Raw genomic sequence first — 18,079 nt, 5'->3', positions numbered from 1 at the left:
GGGGAAGGGACTCACATGCAGGCAGAGAGACTCCTCTTCCTAAATGGACTGAACAATATTTGGAAGTGGGCGGCTGTCTCGTTGTGATAATGTTTTCATAGCATGAGCAAGAAGAGACTTCTCTTTCTAAATGGACTGAACAAGGTTATTATGGTAGTGGTAAACAGACTGAATATCTTAAGGGTTGTCTTTTTACATTGTCAGTGGGAGAAGGGAGGAAGGTGGGGGGAGGAGGAGAGTTCTGAAGGTGGTATAATTTTTTTTTCCTCTTTTAGGTCTGTTAATAAACTTCTTTATATTCTTTCAAGTTTGGTGCCTGCTTTGCATTTCTCCTAATTCTTATCTCACAGAAGATAAACAGTAATGAGTATTTTGGACCAAACCACTACACTAAATTGGTGTTTCCGCCCGGTTACAAACCGAACCTGCGACATGAACTTAACTAGTATTTTGCCAGTGACAAAGAGCACACAGTAAAACTCAAAGGGGCTATGCAAGAATTCTTATCAGGTGTAGTTGCAAACCCCAAAAGCACATAGTCTGACCCTCCCATGTCGCTATTGCTAAAGCATCAATTCACATTGTGCTTTCCTCTGATGGTGCAACACCAAGGGTAAAGAAAACAAAGAACCCTGCCCTTTCCAACAACAATTACAACAGCCAGACAAAAGTCACTCCTAGAAGACTTAATCTAACACTACTACAGCATAAAATAAAAAATTCTTCTGGTGATAAGAGTGATAAAAAAAATTGAAGCATATACACAAGAGTACCATTTTAGAAATACATAAAAGACTGTCAGTGAAGCTAAATTCTAATACTGCTGTTAAAATGCAGTAATTACATGTGCATATTATTAGACATACATAACTAAATTCTACAGCATCTCTATTACTGTCCTGAAGATGGGTTTTGTTCTTACAAATGACTCAACAGGTAAGTTCCTAAAAATCAAATAACAGCACTTAATTGAAATACTTGCATTCCAGTTCTCAGGTTACCTTGAGACGCTAGGGTCTTAAATAAAAAAAAAAAAAAGAGCTGGAATGAAATCATTCAGACATTTATATATCAGAATTAAAATACTGAGTTCATAGAATAGTTTGGGTTGGAAGGGACCTTTAAAGGCCATCTAGCTTAACACCCCTGCAATTGGCAGGGACATCTTCAACTATATCAGGTTGGTCCGAGACCCTGACCCAGAATGTTTCCAGGGATGGGACATTCACAACTTCTCTGGGCAAGCTTTCACCATCTTCACTGTAAAAAAATTCTTCCTTATATCTAGTCTGAAGCTACTCTCTTTCAGATTAAAACTATTACCCCTTGTCATATCAAAACAGACTCTGACAAAAGATCTGTCCCCATCTTTCTTATAAGCTCCCTTTAAGTATTTAAAGGCCACAACAATGTCTCCCCAGAGCCTTCTCTTTTCCAGGCTGAACAATCCCAACTCTCTTAGCCTGTCTTCATAGGAAAGGTGGTCCACTGACACCTAAAATCACAAGCCAAACAATATTAAGATGATAAAAAGCAGTTACCTTCAATGAAGGTCCCCCCAAATTTAGACCGTGGCTATTAGACTGTTAAATTTCATTTTCAATAAAGGCAAACAGGAAAGAATGAAATTAGTGGAAACTGCAAAACAAATCCAAAGCTACCACATTTCGGCTGTGTAGGGTACAAATAGACTCCAACCACACAGTAAGTTTATTAACTTCTATTGCCTAGAATGCAGCTTCACAGGTGACAAAATTTCAAACTCAGAAACTGCTGTCTTGTAAAAACATACTTGACTAAATATGTCTACCTCATAGCTAGCAAGATTTTAAACTGAGGTGCCAGAAAAAATCCATCCTCAACCAAGATGCTGAAAACAGCAAGGAAATGTGCTTGTATTTATATTTGAAACTTGATCTGTATTAAATAATTAATTATTAAACTATTTGTCATTGGCTGAAATGTTACATTCTCTAGTCAAAGCATAACTTCAATGAATTGTCATTAGAGTATCTCCTTCCCCTTGTAGATTTCCCAAGGAATTAGACATCCTAGTTGTGTGCTGTTGAGCATGTTCCCAAGCACAGGCTTTCTACAAAAGAGTTTTAGTAGCACCTATGAATCAGACACATATTTTCAATCAAGATAGTACTGCAAAAATATTCTTGTTTCAATACAATTAATATTTTCTTAAAGTTCCAGAACTATTATTTTGAAAATGAGCATTTGTATAAATTCTAATCACAGACATGATCACTTGTTAAAAGTGTGAGCAAAGAACAAGCTGAAACTACACAGATCCAAAAACAGTTTTGTAAAACCCTGTCTATGAACTCTGTCCGAAACGGAAAGGATACTTTCTGAAGAAACAGTTTAAACCCCAACTGTTACTCTGTCTTTCAGCTGCCTCATTATTTGATATAATTCTGTGACCAATGAGTACAAGAACATTTATAAATCCCCATAGATTTTAGACGAAAAGTATCTCAATTTGCTTGCACTAGTCAACCATCTCTTCTGCTCAGGAAACAGCAGTTACTTTCACAGAAATGTTGTTGGGTTAGGATATCTTATCATGACAGGATAATGTGGTATGAAAATGCTTCAAATTAATATGATTAATTTGATTTCAGAACAAAATTGTTTTATCTGGTTTACTACAATACATTTATAAATACATTTCCTCTCTCTGAGGAAGAAAAAGTTTAAAGCAATTGTTCTAACAGAAATCTTAGGACAGTATCCTTTTACTAAATTTAGATTTAAAGACATCTCATATTCCATAAATATTTCATGGGGCATTTTACAAAGAAAACGTGACATTAGTTTACCAGCCTTCAACTGTACAAGCAATTACTGGAGTTATTACCCACTACACCTAAAACACATGAGGGCAAACAACCAAGTCTACAAGTATTTTTCTTGGAACTACAAGCTCATCATTCTATCCATTACAAATGAATAAAAAATAAGAAATATTAAAGGAGTTCAAAATTTCTATGTATGTATTATTCATTTTTGATACAGCTGTTATTTCATTGAAGTTACTATAAATGGCTACATGAAGTGATGGCCTGCATGAGCAACTCCATGATAGATATGATAAACTAGATTTACATGTTCTATGTTGCTATAACATAAATTCCTTGGCTATTTTAACTATACAAAGCTGGAAGATTCTTTCAAAAGCATAGATGCAAAGAACTCCAGCTCCCCCAACAGCATGTTATAATACAGGCAGTACATATAGAAAATAGCTTTAACAGAGGGCTTGTTATTACTATGGCAACCACAGCAACTGGTTTTCAAAATGAGTAATAGCTCTGTTAGGCACTTCATTAATTTTTTTTTAATCAAACACGACCCTTAATCTTCTCAATGGAACAAAGAGTTATTCTGAATGCTGCAGGAACAGGAAATAAAGTCCAATGCACCTTTGTAAATACAGGGTAAGGTCCTTTTCAGAACCTTTGCTAGAAAAGAGTAGGAAAGTACATCTTGTCTGCTATTTCACATAAAAAGTCAGAGAAGCAGAAGCAGATGAGGTTGGTGTTAGAAGGTACAAGAAAGCAAATGATTAGGAAAACTAAGGCTAAAGGAAGATTCTTGAAACTGCTAAGACCTGCAACAAGTGAAGCCAGTGATGGAAATGATGATAAGTAACAGAGAACAACTGTGGCAGAAGCAGATGTTGTTTTCCCTAGTTCTCCCAAAACATTCAATTTCTCTGCATCATCAACTGTTTTTATTTTTACATTAATGCCATTGAAACAGTCTCTAACTTTTCAAGCAGAACTAAGAGAAAAGCTTTTAAATCCTACTCTGAATGTTTAAAAAAATTGCAGCTATTACTGATTTAATTATGAGTCTTCACTCCAGCGGTTGCATTGGAAATATTATTTTAGTTTAGCTATACATTAGGTTCTATTATATCAAATTCCTGTAAAACGCTAGCCCTGAACCTCTAATCCACAAAAGTTTTTCTCAGTTAACTGCAAACATGCATTACATCTCCAGAGTAGTTGTCCATTGTGACTAAAACATGTGAGAGCACACCTAACTAACAATCTGCATCAGGGAGGCAGCACAGCCCAGCCTGCTCCACTATGATTACCTCCCCAGACAAGTTTTACATACATCTTCCAGTTCTGGGCATGCTGCTAATGAAGTAACAGTGACTTATGCTCCTATTTTATTAATAGTGAAAGACATGCTGGCAAGAAAACCTCAAGGATTAATTATACTTCCTTGAGCCTTCGTAAACTGACTTACAAGTCAGTTGTATGTGCCACTCATTACAATATGTACATTGCTAATCTTGATGTCCAAAAGCTTCAGGACTCGCAGGATGTTCAGAGTTCCCAGTAGTCTTGTTGGTGACATTCCTGGTAAATTCCTCCCGTCACAAAGTCTGCAAGACATCATGGGAAGAGGCAAAGCTGCTCCCTCGGTCTATAACTTCAACAGAGAACACTGAACCTCTCACCCAAGTCTATTTTACTGGATAATACAGATTTCACCAAGTGTAAGTTCAGCTTTAATGATGCTATCAGGTAAGGAAAGGAGACAGCACATCAAAAACAAAAAGCCATACAAACACAAAAACTACAAGAACATCTCATCATATAGTACCTCTCTTCCTCCCAGCTCATCCAGACTAAAATACCCCTCTTCACTTTATTGCTCACCACATGGCTCAGACTCACAGACTGTTTTTGAACACCTGAGCACAAATCAGTACAATGCTCTCCTAAAAATTCTGCTAAAACTTTAACTGACACAAAAACACCCTTTTAATTAATCAATCTTGCAATTTGGAACAGAATGCTGTCTAACCCCATTTATTTTTCTATGATCAGTTAGTGGTAACTATCAAGGCAATTTTGTGTGTGCACAGGAATTTGAATGATAATTTAGGCTTTTTTTTTTTTTTAACAGTAACCCCTTCACATCAGCTGAACTTAGGGTCCCACTCTAATGTTCTACATTGGGAGTTTTAAGGACTGTGCTAAGAGCACATTTCTTTTTGAGCGGATCAGTAATTTTAACCTGAAATGTTCACTGTGGACTACCACACAAAAAGAAACAGCTTACTCTCTAAGCTATTTTGATGCATTTTCATACTAACAAAAATCACATAGATCTTCAATTTATAGGCAAGAAGTCCAGAACCTCAGAACCAGGGCTCATCTGTGTCATTCACAATGCCTCTTATCCATTTTATTAATCTGAGTCATACTTGAATACCAAAACTCTTAACCAAAAAAAAAAAGGGAAAGCTTTAGGGTACAGGCTCCTTTTTCCAAACTGAGAAAAGGGAAAGATTATCTTGTTTATTAATAGGAGCTCCAGCTGTTCAGTCTTACTCTTTTTTTCTTTCCGTCAATAAAAACTTAATTCAATGATAGGTGGTGCTTGGAACACAGTAAGGAGTCTTCGCTCAAGTCAAAATTAACAAATCCTTGTTAAAAGATAACTATATTAATCTACATTTTTTCTACTTGAAAAAATTTGATTCCAACTACAGTTCTTCTGTAAGGCCTTTGATACAGACCCCCACAACATCCTTGCCACTAATACTGGAGAGATTAGTTTGAGGGATGGGCTATTAGACGGATATGGGCACACAGTCAGCTCCCTATCCAAGGGGTTACAGTCAATGGCTCAACTCCAAGTGGAAACCAGTAACAAGTGGTGTCCCACAAAGGTCCACACTGGGGCCAATACCATTCAGTATCTTCCTCGATGATGTTGACAGAGGGATGGAGTGCACACTCAGTAACGTGGCAGATGACACCAAGCTGTGTGATGCAGTGGATTTGCTGGAAGGAGTGGATCCCATCCAGAGAGACATGGACAGGCTTAAGATGTGGGCCCAGCAAACCCCAAGAAGGTCAACAAGGGCAAGTGTAAGGTCCTGTACCCGTACTGGGGCAATCACTAGAATCACTAGAATCAGCACAGGTCTGGAACTACTATGTCAATCAAGGATCTTAAAAAAGAATGTAAATACATCCTGAAGAGACAAACTATGCAAAATCTTCTCAAAATTGTTTCAAGAATCTATTATTATCTAGTTACAATGAAAAACCATAAATTACATTGAAATATTCCACTAGAACAGTAATCAGAATAAATGTTTACTATTACATGAAAATACAAGTTATGAAGACCAACCCACAGGAAACAGGAAGACAAAACACTAATCCTGCAAAAAGTAACTAAAAAAGGAATCGCTTATGGATATTTAGCATTCATATCTTTCAGAAGATTCTGGATTTAAAAAAAAAAAATGTTACAAAGTCTACTGGTAGAATACTGCCCTTTTTTACTAATTTTTTTTATTAGCTAAATAGGAAAGCATGTTTTGTAGGAAAAAAGCTAACTAGAACAGAACAAGAATCAGAGAGGACACCTCTAGGTGATAATAATTTGAAAAGACAGATATGACTAATGGCACATCACACGAAGCAGCAGTAGGACACGTTCACTTTATACTATATATCAACAAACTGAAAGGAGAATAAGCCCTCACATGATCAACTACAAGTAACTCACAGCTGCAGGAGGCATTAAAATTCTAAATGACATGGATGTAGTAGGAGCACAGAGATAAATCACTGTGTAGCTCAGTGCAGATAAATTAATGAAGCTGGGAACAAAATTAATCAAGTTCATTTCAATTAATGCATTTTGTAAAGTTATTGAAACTTTTCAATAGCACCAGTTTGGCAAGCAATTTTACAGGACATAACAGACTGCTGTTACAGAATACTAGATTTATGAGCCATAAGTGAAAGAAAAGGTAATTACTATGTTAGATCAGGTTTAATATAAATCTAGAATGAATGTGACCATGAATAGGAAAATCCTACTTTTCAAGTTGCTGCAACAATACATAAAGACCACTGTGATGGGAAAAAGAGATGTCTAACAAGTTTTCTTTCTGAATTTAACTTCTAGAGAACCACTCCTGAATTCTGTTATTATAGTACACAGAAACAACCAGCTATTGTTATGAGATAATCTGAGATTACAGCGTTTTTAATTCCTGTAGAATTTCTAATTCAGTTTTGCTACCATCAGATTAACCATAAATTCAGCTATTCTTTACATGCTCTGTAAGACTTCACAACATTATCTTACTTCCATAGCAAAGGACTAGCTAAGAGACAGCACCCAACTCAGCAGCTAGTAGTACTCTCTGAAAAGGTTTTATTTTTTAGGATTTGGTTAGAAGGAGGAAGAGAAGTAGATGAGTTTAAAAAAAAGTACAATGAAAAGTGCTCTTGAATGTGTACAGCAGCAGGAGTAAATTTAAGACGGGAATATTTTACAATTTTCGCAGGTGCTTTTACAGGCCTTCTATTCTTTTTATCAAGGTAGTATGCAAAAACTTCTATGTTATTTTATTCAATTCAAGATTTGTCATGACTAAGTAGAAAAAAAGTCATCTTAACATGCAAAACAGTTTTACAACTTAAGAAATTAGTTGGTTTCACTCTGAAATAATTAAATACATGTGTTACGTTGCATAACAGTAGCATTACAATGTTATGAAGCTTTATTAAACCAAGAGAACATAGTACACCAAGCTTACCACTGGTTATTGTCTGACTCAAATAAACATGTTTCTCACATCCAACTACACACTCATTAGCCATACATGTGTAAAAAAGCAGAAAAATTGTTGATTTGAAGATAAAGAAGGAGTTAAGCACGTGCTTTCATCACCTAATTTTTAAATTGATATTAAAAATCCAGCATACATCTGCTGTGCTGAGGTTGCAAGTATGCAGTAACTTGTTCGTTGCTTCGTCAAATTTTATCAACAGTCTGCTTACACCGTGTTTGCACAGTAAACAGCTCCCTAAAACATTGTACAAGATTACTAAAAAACACAAGTTTAATACGTTTAATAGAATTAAACTTTAATGGGAAACCTGATAGACACAGCAGAACTGTTTCTCTAATATGTACAAAGCGGTCTGTTGAAGGAAAGAGAAATTTCTTCTCAGAAACATTCCCCCCACGCTGCTTTGTTAAAGTTCTGTGCCCTCCTCTTAAAGCAAGCAACTGTTTGCAAAAGATTCTGCAAGCCCATCTTCATTCAGTAATGCAAGGTCCATTACAAGGAAAGACAAGGCCTGAAATTAAGTAAGTCTACATCGAAATGATTGCAAGTCAAGCATAAGCACAGGCTGATTGCACAAAACTACTGTGAATTATTCCGGCTGAATAACCTGGCATGCAGTACCAGGAGCAGGAAGCTCTGCAGACACACAGACCCTACAGTCTACTCTGTAGCTGCCTCCTGAACTCAGCTGTACTACTGACAGTCCCACCCTGCTTCCAGAACGTGCACCCATCACCTCACACAGGGGTCAGTCCTCAAGTCCCCCTCCAACCAAAACTGTTTCTTACAATAGCCTCCTTCTACGAGCCCACATTTCTTGCAGTAACTATTTCCACAAGTTCATAATATCCAACCTGTGGACCAAACCCAACTCCAAAATCTGTAAGTAGTCTCCAATGGCTAAAATAATCTTCACTACCAAATTTATACACATAATCCATCTTTCTGAGAGTTTTCTTGTGAAAGAACACACTGTTTCTCGACCTCTAGTTGACATACAAGACTAAAATTGCATTTTACACTGTCTTTATAGGATAATGATTATTCAAGTGTGACTGAAAGGATTTCAACGTCATTTGTGTTACTTTGTATTCATAGTCAAAGTTGATTTCTCACATTATGATAAAAGTCTCCAGTTGAAAATGTGTGTGATATGGCTACAGTTCCACAGATTACCTTACTTTTATTTTGCTTTGAAAGCACTTGCTACATAATCTATTTCAACAATATGCAAAACTGTATCAAGGAAACAAACACAATAGAAATACTTTACTTCTGTTACTTCTACTTCCAAGCAAAACCAAGCCTAATACTTGCAGAAATGAACAGAAATATTTACAAAAATGTCTACAAGACTTACTAACTCAATTCATCATGACAAACAAAGCCCAACTATTTATGGCTCTAACACAAAACAGACCCACACATATGACATCACCACACACACACAGAATAAGCCAGTTGCAACAGAATAGCCACCTATCTCTACATTACTTACATAACTTTTAGCTTGGAGCCTATTACCTACTTTCTACCTTAGTACATTTCCAGTACTGTTCTGAAGAAAAACAGGAAAAAAAAACACAAAAACCACCCCAACAACAAATTAAAAAACCCACACACGACCTGCAACAGTCTCCCAGGCTACTGCTGTCATTACAAGTCAAGAATACTTTTTAAACATAATCTTCATTGTAGCACAGAGCTAAACCAAACATCTTCCAAAAATGCAGACATTAAAAATGCACACAGACATGCACACACCAGATTCTGGTGAATTGTGCATATGGCAATAAGCACATACATGTTTACATATGTATATATGTGTACACACACTTTCTCTAATATATACCAATAATGAAGTCTAAGCACTACCATCATATATGATCTACTCCTAAGAGCTTTGTGATCATCAAGAGTTTGCATGTCATCAATAAGGAATTTATTGCTTTCAATAAAAAAAATCATGTATTACCTGTATATAAATATACATGTATATATATATATATGTGTGTGTGTGTGTGTGTACACATATGTATGATGACATATTCCAGATACAAAAGTCAAAATATCTGCATCAACAAATCAAAACTGGGTATAAAATTCTATTCACACGACTTCAAACTGTACTCATCAGTTTGCACACCAATAGAAAGAACAAGCTTCCTATAAACAGATGTAGAAAAGGCATTATTTAGTGGTTTGTACAAGAAATAATATTGAGAGCTTATTAGATATTTTTCACACTTTAATATCAAGGAAACATACTCACATTTCACTTTCCTACATATATTTCAGTGTGAGATGTATAAAGTTCAATAGGGAAAAAAAAAAAAAAACAAACCCAGTTTGTTTAAATAGCATTGACTAAATTCACCACAAGCAGGGTGACTGCACTGCTAATAAAAGAGGAAATTTTCTTCCAAAATTATTTTACTTTAATCCATAAATCTGATTTATTGGTAAAGTATTCCCAACTAATTAGACAGCAAAAGTGAAATGGATAGGTTTAAACTAAACTCTGTCTTTCCTCTGATTTTGCAACCTTATGTAACAAAGATTTCTACTGTTAAAATATTCTTAAGTTATGAGTTTTCATGTTGGTCAAAATCACAAAGGTCATAACATCTGTTAGATCAAAGGGCTAAAAAGTGATATTTGATTATTATTTTCAAGTTTATGTAAAATATGTTTTAACACCTCCTTTTATTCACAGTTGCATTTCATATGAATGTCCTATAACTCACTGAAGTGCTAAATCTCATCCAGTTGGGATAGTTTCCATAGTTGTACTTTCCTAGCATCAATCTGACAATAAGACACAGCATAGGAAAAAAAAAAAAAAAGCCACAACTCAGACTGTGTTATATTGAAGAAGCCCCATGACAATGACCAGGCAAACAAGCAATTTCTATCTCTTCCAGTAAGTTCCCTGCAGGTATCTTCTAGAATGGTCTACCTCAAAGACACTTCCTTTATTCATTATTTTGCCCTAAACTCCTAATCACCAAGTTCTCCAAATGCAGTGTACTAATTCTACTTCAGATTTTCACTTGGGATACAAAGCCATTTGATTCTGTGATACCCTCTCAGCACTTGTATTGACTATTCAGCAGCTAAAATCCAGTATACAAAGGGAACAGTCAAATTATGTGACAATACATTTGTTTTCTCATTGACTTGTTGTCAGCATTCACAGATGAGACACAGAACTACTGTAATCAGCCTGTGAACATGAAGAAAGCACACTGAGTAGACAAGCAGTAATACTTATATGCCTCATCGTTTTTCATTCCTATTTATTTCCAAGCACGAAAATAACTCTTATATTCCAAACTGTTCTGTTATCAGGCATTAACAATAAACACCACTAATTATACTTTGGGTTTTTTTCTACAGAGATTAATCTAGTAGGAAGAAATAATGTGAGAAAGAATAAGAAGCCATCAAACACCCTAGGTATTAGCAAGATGTATGCAAATCACTTATTAAAAGCATAAGTACTAAAAGCTTACAAAAGAAAGAATAATACTGAAAGACCAGTTCTCAACGTTGAAAGGATTAGATTCTAAGCAAACCATGGCAGGAATCAAACTAGATCAAACAGGAAAATTCTATAGCTTAAAAATAATTTAGATGTAATTCACAGGTCCTATAAGAAACACTCACCAAGATCTGTATTTGGGCCAGCAAGTAGCTGCTTAAATTTGTCTAATCGAGATGCTTCTCTCTCAGTTAATGCAGGAGTAACTGAGGTGCTGTAGTCTGCCATTCCACTTGTCAAGGGAGGTATGGAAGTTTGTGGAAGTGACTGTGATCTCTGCATGGAAGAATTTTCACTAGCATTATCTGAAGGGAAAAAGAAGCATAGCAGTTAGCCTCAGCCAGTGAGAAGACTACTAATCAGTTGAACTTAATTTGTAAATTTAAAATAGAATTCTGTTTTGAAAAATGCAGACTCAAGTATAGCAGAAGTTTGGACTTCAAATTACTAGGATTCAGCAGAAAGAGCATTTCTCTTTGAAGCAGTATTCCACAATTAAAATACATCAATTAGAGATCATATTAATAGCAAGGCTAATGGATTTCTAAAATCTCTGTGTTACTAAAAGCTGTTTTCATTCTCCTTGCCATCCTTAAAAAAGAAATAAAACAAACTAACAGTCTTTGGGGTGGAATGTCTTGGTGTGACTTTATTATGTGTACCCCCTATCGCCTGCTCTATGCCCAGACATGAATCCTGTGTCCTTTTCTGTAGCTTTAAGGCAGACCTTTAAGAGAGAGTGGGGGGAAGCCGGTGGAATTCTTTTGGGGCTGCGTTCGAAACACAGATAAGCTTGCTGGCTTCTCCTGCCCGGCTGCTCACCTCAGCTCTCTGCAGCAGGGAAGAGAGTGGCATTCTCCTGCTTTCTAGCTAGCTTTTTGTTCGTTAGATAAAGCAAGGAGTTTTCCTGGAACGTCCATTTCTTCTTCTTCTCGTCTGGACTGTCCAACACCACCAAAACATCAGTCGGGAGACCTTACATCTCAGCCCAGAGGGGCCCAAGCTGACCCAGCTCTGAAGAGGACAAAGCCACACCCACAGAAAGGACTCTGAAATCTACCCAGGTTCTCTCCACAGCGAGAGGTTTTCATATTTAGCATTATTCTTTTCCTGTGCCAGCATGGTGTTTGTTAAATAAATAACTTTTTTTTCCTTTCTCACTTTTGTCCAAGGAATTTTCTTTCCAAACCTGGTGGGAGAGGGGCGGCTGAAACCTGCCTTCTTTGGAGGGGATGTTCCTCCCAGAGTGTTTCCCTTAATTTGTCTCAAACCGGGACACAAACAAAAATCAACCATTGAGAAATCTTGAAATCATTGCAACTGGTTACTTTAAAGCTTATACACAAACCACGGAACAGATCACATGAGGGTGAATTTCCCAATCCACCTGCTTTTCAATATATTTTATGCAGTACTATTTTAATAACAATTTTTCAGAACAGTAGTATTACTATTAATTGCATACATCTTGGTGGATTTAACCAATAAAATACATTCAATAGTGGAACTTCCGTCCAAAATTGGAGACTTTGTAAGGCTGAAAACAAAGAAAGTTTAATTATTCTTCCCTCATATGCATTACAATTTAGTAAGGCATGCAGTCTTCCTCTCAAATAAATCACTGGTGACAAACAGTATTTTCCTGCAGTATTAGTAAAGGGTTGGGAAGGGTTTCCTGTCTTACAGGGGCAAATATTGTAGCTCTCATCCTTCAACTTCCAACATCTTTTTCACTTTTCAACATACCTAATGAACTCGATGTATGACCTTCGCTGACTGATTTAACAAGCCTATTATCACCACATGCAACTGAAGTCAGCTGTGCAAATTCCTCTTGTTTTTCTTCTTGTAGATGTTCTTCCTGAAATTTATGCTGTTCTTGTAGCTTGCTGTGATTCTGAATTACTTTGTGAGCTGTTTCCATGACCACTTCTGTATTTAAGTTTTCAGCAGCTATTGCTAAGAGTTCATCATCATCATCTCCAAGATCCCAAGCATCACTTGTGTTACTTTCAAACTCTTGGAAGGTGCTGACTTTCTTCAATTTCACTGGAGTTGTAGGTGGCTTTGAACCTGCTTTTATCAAGCTGTTCAAAACCAAATAAACAATATTTAGAAAACTAGTAAGGAAGCAAAACACTATGGATAGGACCAAACCCCAAACATTCATAGTTGAAACCATATAGGTAGCAAATATTTATCTCTCCCCACTCGTGTTACCACTACATCCACCCATGGTAACATACAGCTGAGGAAGTCTGAGAACAAGGGCTGTAAAAACTGACACTTTGTTGCTTTGAATAGAAGCTGAACAAATCTTTCCTTCCCTTTTCTTAAGAAAAAAAACCCAACAAAAAACCAAACCAAACAAAAAAAAAAAAAAAAGACCAACCACAAAGTCACATGAAAGGATTACTACTAGAATAGCTTATAAAATAGACAGGGCACATTGCACTGCTCTTGCTTCATACATTTCTGTAGATTTCAGCTGTTTCAATACAATTGCTGTATAACAGCACAGGAGCTGTAATCAAGTCATGGTCTACTCTTAAGTCATCATAAGCACTCACACAACACAATCATTGTCATAAACAAATCAAGTCTCACCTTAAAACTCATTAAATCTATCACTCCTCCCCATTCAGGCACACCAGCATGGATTTCCTTTGGAACTTTGCTCTTCTCAGAGGAAGGATACTTCTTCTGGTTACTAGTCTGAGTGGACCCTGATCAGCTCCCAACCTTTTGCCCCTCTGTCAGCACGCAGTGTGAGATATGAACCAAGTATCCCTCCCTAGCCTGGCACTCGATCTCACTTACAGTAATGCAGAGCAATCACATCTCCCTTCAGAACTGAGCTGAATAGGGTATAAAGTTGAGAGGATTTCTCAGTGTGTTCTCAAAAAATAGAGAAGTTACTGCCATTAACTTAATTTTGCTTTCACAGAATGGGTAAGGTGGGAAAGGACCACAGTGGCTCATTTGGCCCAACCTCCCTGCTCAAGCAGGGTCGTCCTACAGAGAATTGCACCAAAATGGTTCTAGAGTTCATTTCTGACCTCCCTGTCTTTCTGCCTGGGCTAGTTTTTCTTTTTGCTGTTAAGACAAGGCAGGCAGAACTGCAAATCAGAAAAAGTTCTTACCCAGTTCTAATGCAATGCCAGTAATAACGTTTCTTTTACGTCTTACAGGAAGTAACTTCCCTAACAGGTGCTACAACAATTACACTTTTACCTGACTTGTCATCACTGTCTAAAACAGCAAGGTCTTTCTCCAATTCTGCCACTTCAAGCAATACGCTTCCAGTTTTTTTGTTACTGGGCCTCTATACCTCCATATTTTGAATCAATTAATCTCATTTCTTTTAATCCAGCCCTTAAGATCACACATTTCAACTGCCTCCAACTCTGTATCATCTGAAAATTAACTAGAATGTTTACTTCTTGTACTCTTTTAAAGCAGCCCTTGAAAAAAATCTAGTAGAAGCATGACGTTCTTCCAACCAAATACTTTTCTTTAGAACACATTTTTTTTTTTTTCACTTTACCACAATTTCCCATGTATAAGGCATTACAAATAAATAACAACAGCTGGCAATCTATGTTAGCTAAGATCTGAAAGAGCTGATTTGTTCCTGCAAATATGGTAACCACCAGGAAGTCACAAAGGACAAGTCAGAACAGAGAAGTCAAGATTATGACAAAAACTGAAAAAGGAAGATTAACAATAAACTTTATAACCAACAGGAGGAAAAAAAAAAAAAAAAAAACAAGGAGACAGAGGAGACACAAAATATCTGGAATATTTAAATATTAGGTTAACTTACGTTCCATGCAATAATGGATCAAAAGGTGGATGCTGAGCTCCATACACATGTTGAATACTGAAGGAAAAGAAAGAGAGTTACCACAAAAATAATAAATATTTGGAGACTTTCTGTGTATTAAATAGTCAATAATAAACAGAATTGAAATGTTCCAACAGTTCTCTGTTTCAAAGAATTTCACATACCACTAAAAATAATGAAGCTGCAATTGAGTAATTTAATAAAAATCATAGATTTGCTAAGCAGGAACTCTTTGTGAAACCTAAGCTAACTTAGGCTATTTTATTTTTCTAACTAGGAATTAAAACGAGAAATAAGTTAACTCTGCGGTAAGAATCTACAAAAATTCTCTTCTCTGATTTCTCATTTCTTCATTTCTCTATTGCAAAAAATTAGAAATTCTCAAAGAAATATCTATAAAGATTTAATCTTCCATGTACCCTTGTCACCCAAAATCCAACCAAGCAATTCTTAACCACTACTAAAGTACAAGGATAACAAAGCTACAGAAAAATGTAGACGGTGACAGGTTAGAGAATAAAAGCCCTAGGAGTATTAAAAGAATGCTTTGAAACAAATAAGCTTCCAAAGACAGACTTATTCACTAGCCTCTAACACTACAAAACAGCATGTTATTGTGTGAAAACCAAAACTCTACAAACTAAAAATTCATTACCTCCCAGTTATAGGATATAAAATTATTTTGCAAGTAAAAAAACTCGACAGAAGACACATCAAAATTTACATGCGGCTTCATAATAGAAATTACTGCTACAGAACTCTCTAATTGCAAGAGAAATAAATCATACACAACATTAACATCTACCTAAACCTGTACTAAAAACCACATAGAAGGACACAAACATATGCTCCTGACACACCAAAACCAATCTCCAGACCATAACAATAAGTAAGTCCAACCTTAGTAAACCTGAGATAGAACCAAGCCAAAAAGACTGCAGTCATAACAGATTTTAAGAGAGTCTTAGACTTTCACAACAGGTGTAGCATTAACACCAGTGAAATTAGCCCTAATGGTGACTGAAAATGGTGGTTCATAAAAACTCTTAACGATTTTTATGTGATTCCATGGAAATAAAAAAGTCAGTCCCCCATCAGCCTTTCCACACAACCATACACCATCCTCTCCACAGCCAAGTTTCCTGCTCTACGCTCACATGACGGTCAGGTGTCACTGTCCATTTCCATACACACAGGTCCATTTCCATACACACAGAACGTGTCTTTTCCTTACACCACTCTGTGAACAACTGCAATGGAAAGCCACTCAAATACAAAGCAACAACAATCCTCTCCCTGCCATAAAAAAATAAATAAAAATGAAAAGCACATTCTCCACAGGGTCCTTGTTTTTCCACAAGCCTGCAGTTGCCTGCACATTAACTGCAACTATTTATAGACCCTCTGCAAGAGAGGGGGGCCAAAAGTGTTCTACCCTCAAGAGATTCAGCAAAGTTACAAAGAAAACACTTTAGAGGAACAATAACAGTTGGACTGAAAAAGTTAGTTTGTAACCAGAGAAACAAAACCGCTCCCAGTTAGCGCTTAGGGGTAACTGAAAATGTAAGAACGTAAATGATGAGCAGGACTATGTTGCTGAATTCAGGTAAAGAGTATAAAATACAGAGTTACTGTTCTCTGAGAACCACAAGTACACATCACTCTTACAAAAAGAACATAGAAAACTGTACTGTGAGAACAGTTTAGGGATGAGCCCAGAGTACATCACTGCTAAATAATCATCTGAACATGCATTCCCAGCCTGATGCAACAGTCAAAAGAGTTAATGTAACTCTGGGGATCTGTTCCCGGGAAAATCTTGAATTGGAGTATGTACTTGTAGCTCCTTGAAATAATACAACGACTGGTCTGCTGTTCACACTTCAGAAAGAAAGTTGAGAAATTGACAATAATTGGAAATACATAGCAGAAACTAAAGCATGTCTCTATGCCTAGAAAATTGAGTTTCCTGCAACGTATTTCTGAAATAGAATAACTTGCATCAAGTTTCAAAACAACCTAACTTGGCACTGCTGAGATCTACAAACACATTCTCCCACTCAAAATTTCCCGGTGAACACATCCCCAAGATCACGTAAACTCCTTTAACCATGGTGTCAGGCTAGAAACACACATCCAGATAATTATTTAACAACCTTTCTGATACAAGTTATCACCAACGCTTACTGACCACCAGCGATCTCACCAGACAACTGGAGGTGCCCAGCACTGGAAGGCTCCGAGCACTGAGCTAACAGAGAACCGGGTCCGAACAGTGACCGACCGGACACGGCAAAGGCAGCAGAGACTCACAGGGCCTGCGAGGTCCCTTTGGACTGCGCGGCGAGGGGGCAGGAACGTGGTGTTGGGGTCCCAGCGAAGCCGGACGGGCAGAGCCGCCCCCCCTGGCCCGGCCGCGTCCAGGGGCCCGCGACACCGACCTTCCCGCGGCTCCTCTCACCTGCCCGGCACCTTCGCGCCGCTCCGCTTCCAGAACTGCTTCCTGCCCCCGTCGCTCGCCATTGCGGCGTCACCTCATCCCCCTCCGCGTTCGCGGCCCCGGCCCCGGCCCGCTCCCTCAGGCTTCACTTCCCACCATTCCCTTCCACAGAAGCAGCACTGAGCGCCGCCATCTTGGGACGGGAAAACAACCCCGCGCCTCATTCGCCCCTCGAAGCGGCCCGGAAGTTTGAGCCAACCAGAAGTGAGATTGCTGCCGGGTGCGTCCGGTCGGGCCAATCGTAGCGAGGGGATGCTGGGGCGGACGGGGGCGGCCCCGGGAGCGGCCGCTGGGGTGGCGGCCCCGGCCCGGCCCGAAGCCCCGTCACGGAGGTTCCCGCGCGTGTTCCCCATCCAAAGCATCCCTGTACCTCAGGGGTTACTTCGCGGCTCTGCGAGGGTGACGTGTTCAGACTTTAATCCTTTTTGATTGAACCGTACAGAGCAATTCCTCAGAGTACTCCTTAGAAGTGCAAAACTCGCCTTGTAAGTGAGTGGAGACGTTAACTGAGGATCGGCGGGCATCGGTTTATTACAAAATCCATCACATTTT

The 18,079-nt window shown here is 37.8% G+C and overlaps 1 protein-coding gene across 1 annotated transcript in view; it reads right to left on the bottom strand.

The window, feature by feature from the left end:
• The window catches only part of TBC1D22A (TBC1 domain family member 22A), a 145,647-nt gene extending 127,972 nt beyond the window's left edge, over positions 1-17,675 (bottom strand). Inside the window, exons 1-4 of the mRNA XM_008642535.2 lie at positions 17,489-17,675; positions 15,007-15,063; positions 12,927-13,267; positions 11,306-11,485 (exon numbers count right to left, since the gene is read on the bottom strand). Of these exons, the coding sequence (XP_008640757.1) occupies positions 11,306-11,485; positions 12,927-13,267; positions 15,007-15,063; positions 17,489-17,550 (640 nt within the window). The 5' untranslated portion in view covers positions 17,551-17,675. The remainder of the gene's footprint in view (positions 1-11,305; positions 11,486-12,926; positions 13,268-15,006; positions 15,064-17,488) is intronic.
• Between the last annotated feature and the right edge of the window lie 404 nt (positions 17,676-18,079).

Source organism: Corvus brachyrhynchos, unplaced genomic scaffold (assembly GCF_000691975.1).
Source record: "Corvus brachyrhynchos isolate BGI_N302 unplaced genomic scaffold, ASM69197v1 scaffold239, whole genome shotgun sequence".
In the NCBI taxonomy this organism is placed as follows: domain Eukaryota; kingdom Metazoa; phylum Chordata; class Aves; order Passeriformes; family Corvidae; genus Corvus; species Corvus brachyrhynchos.
Note: the sequence above shows the minus strand (reverse complement) of the source record. Positions and strands in the feature narration are given on the sequence as shown.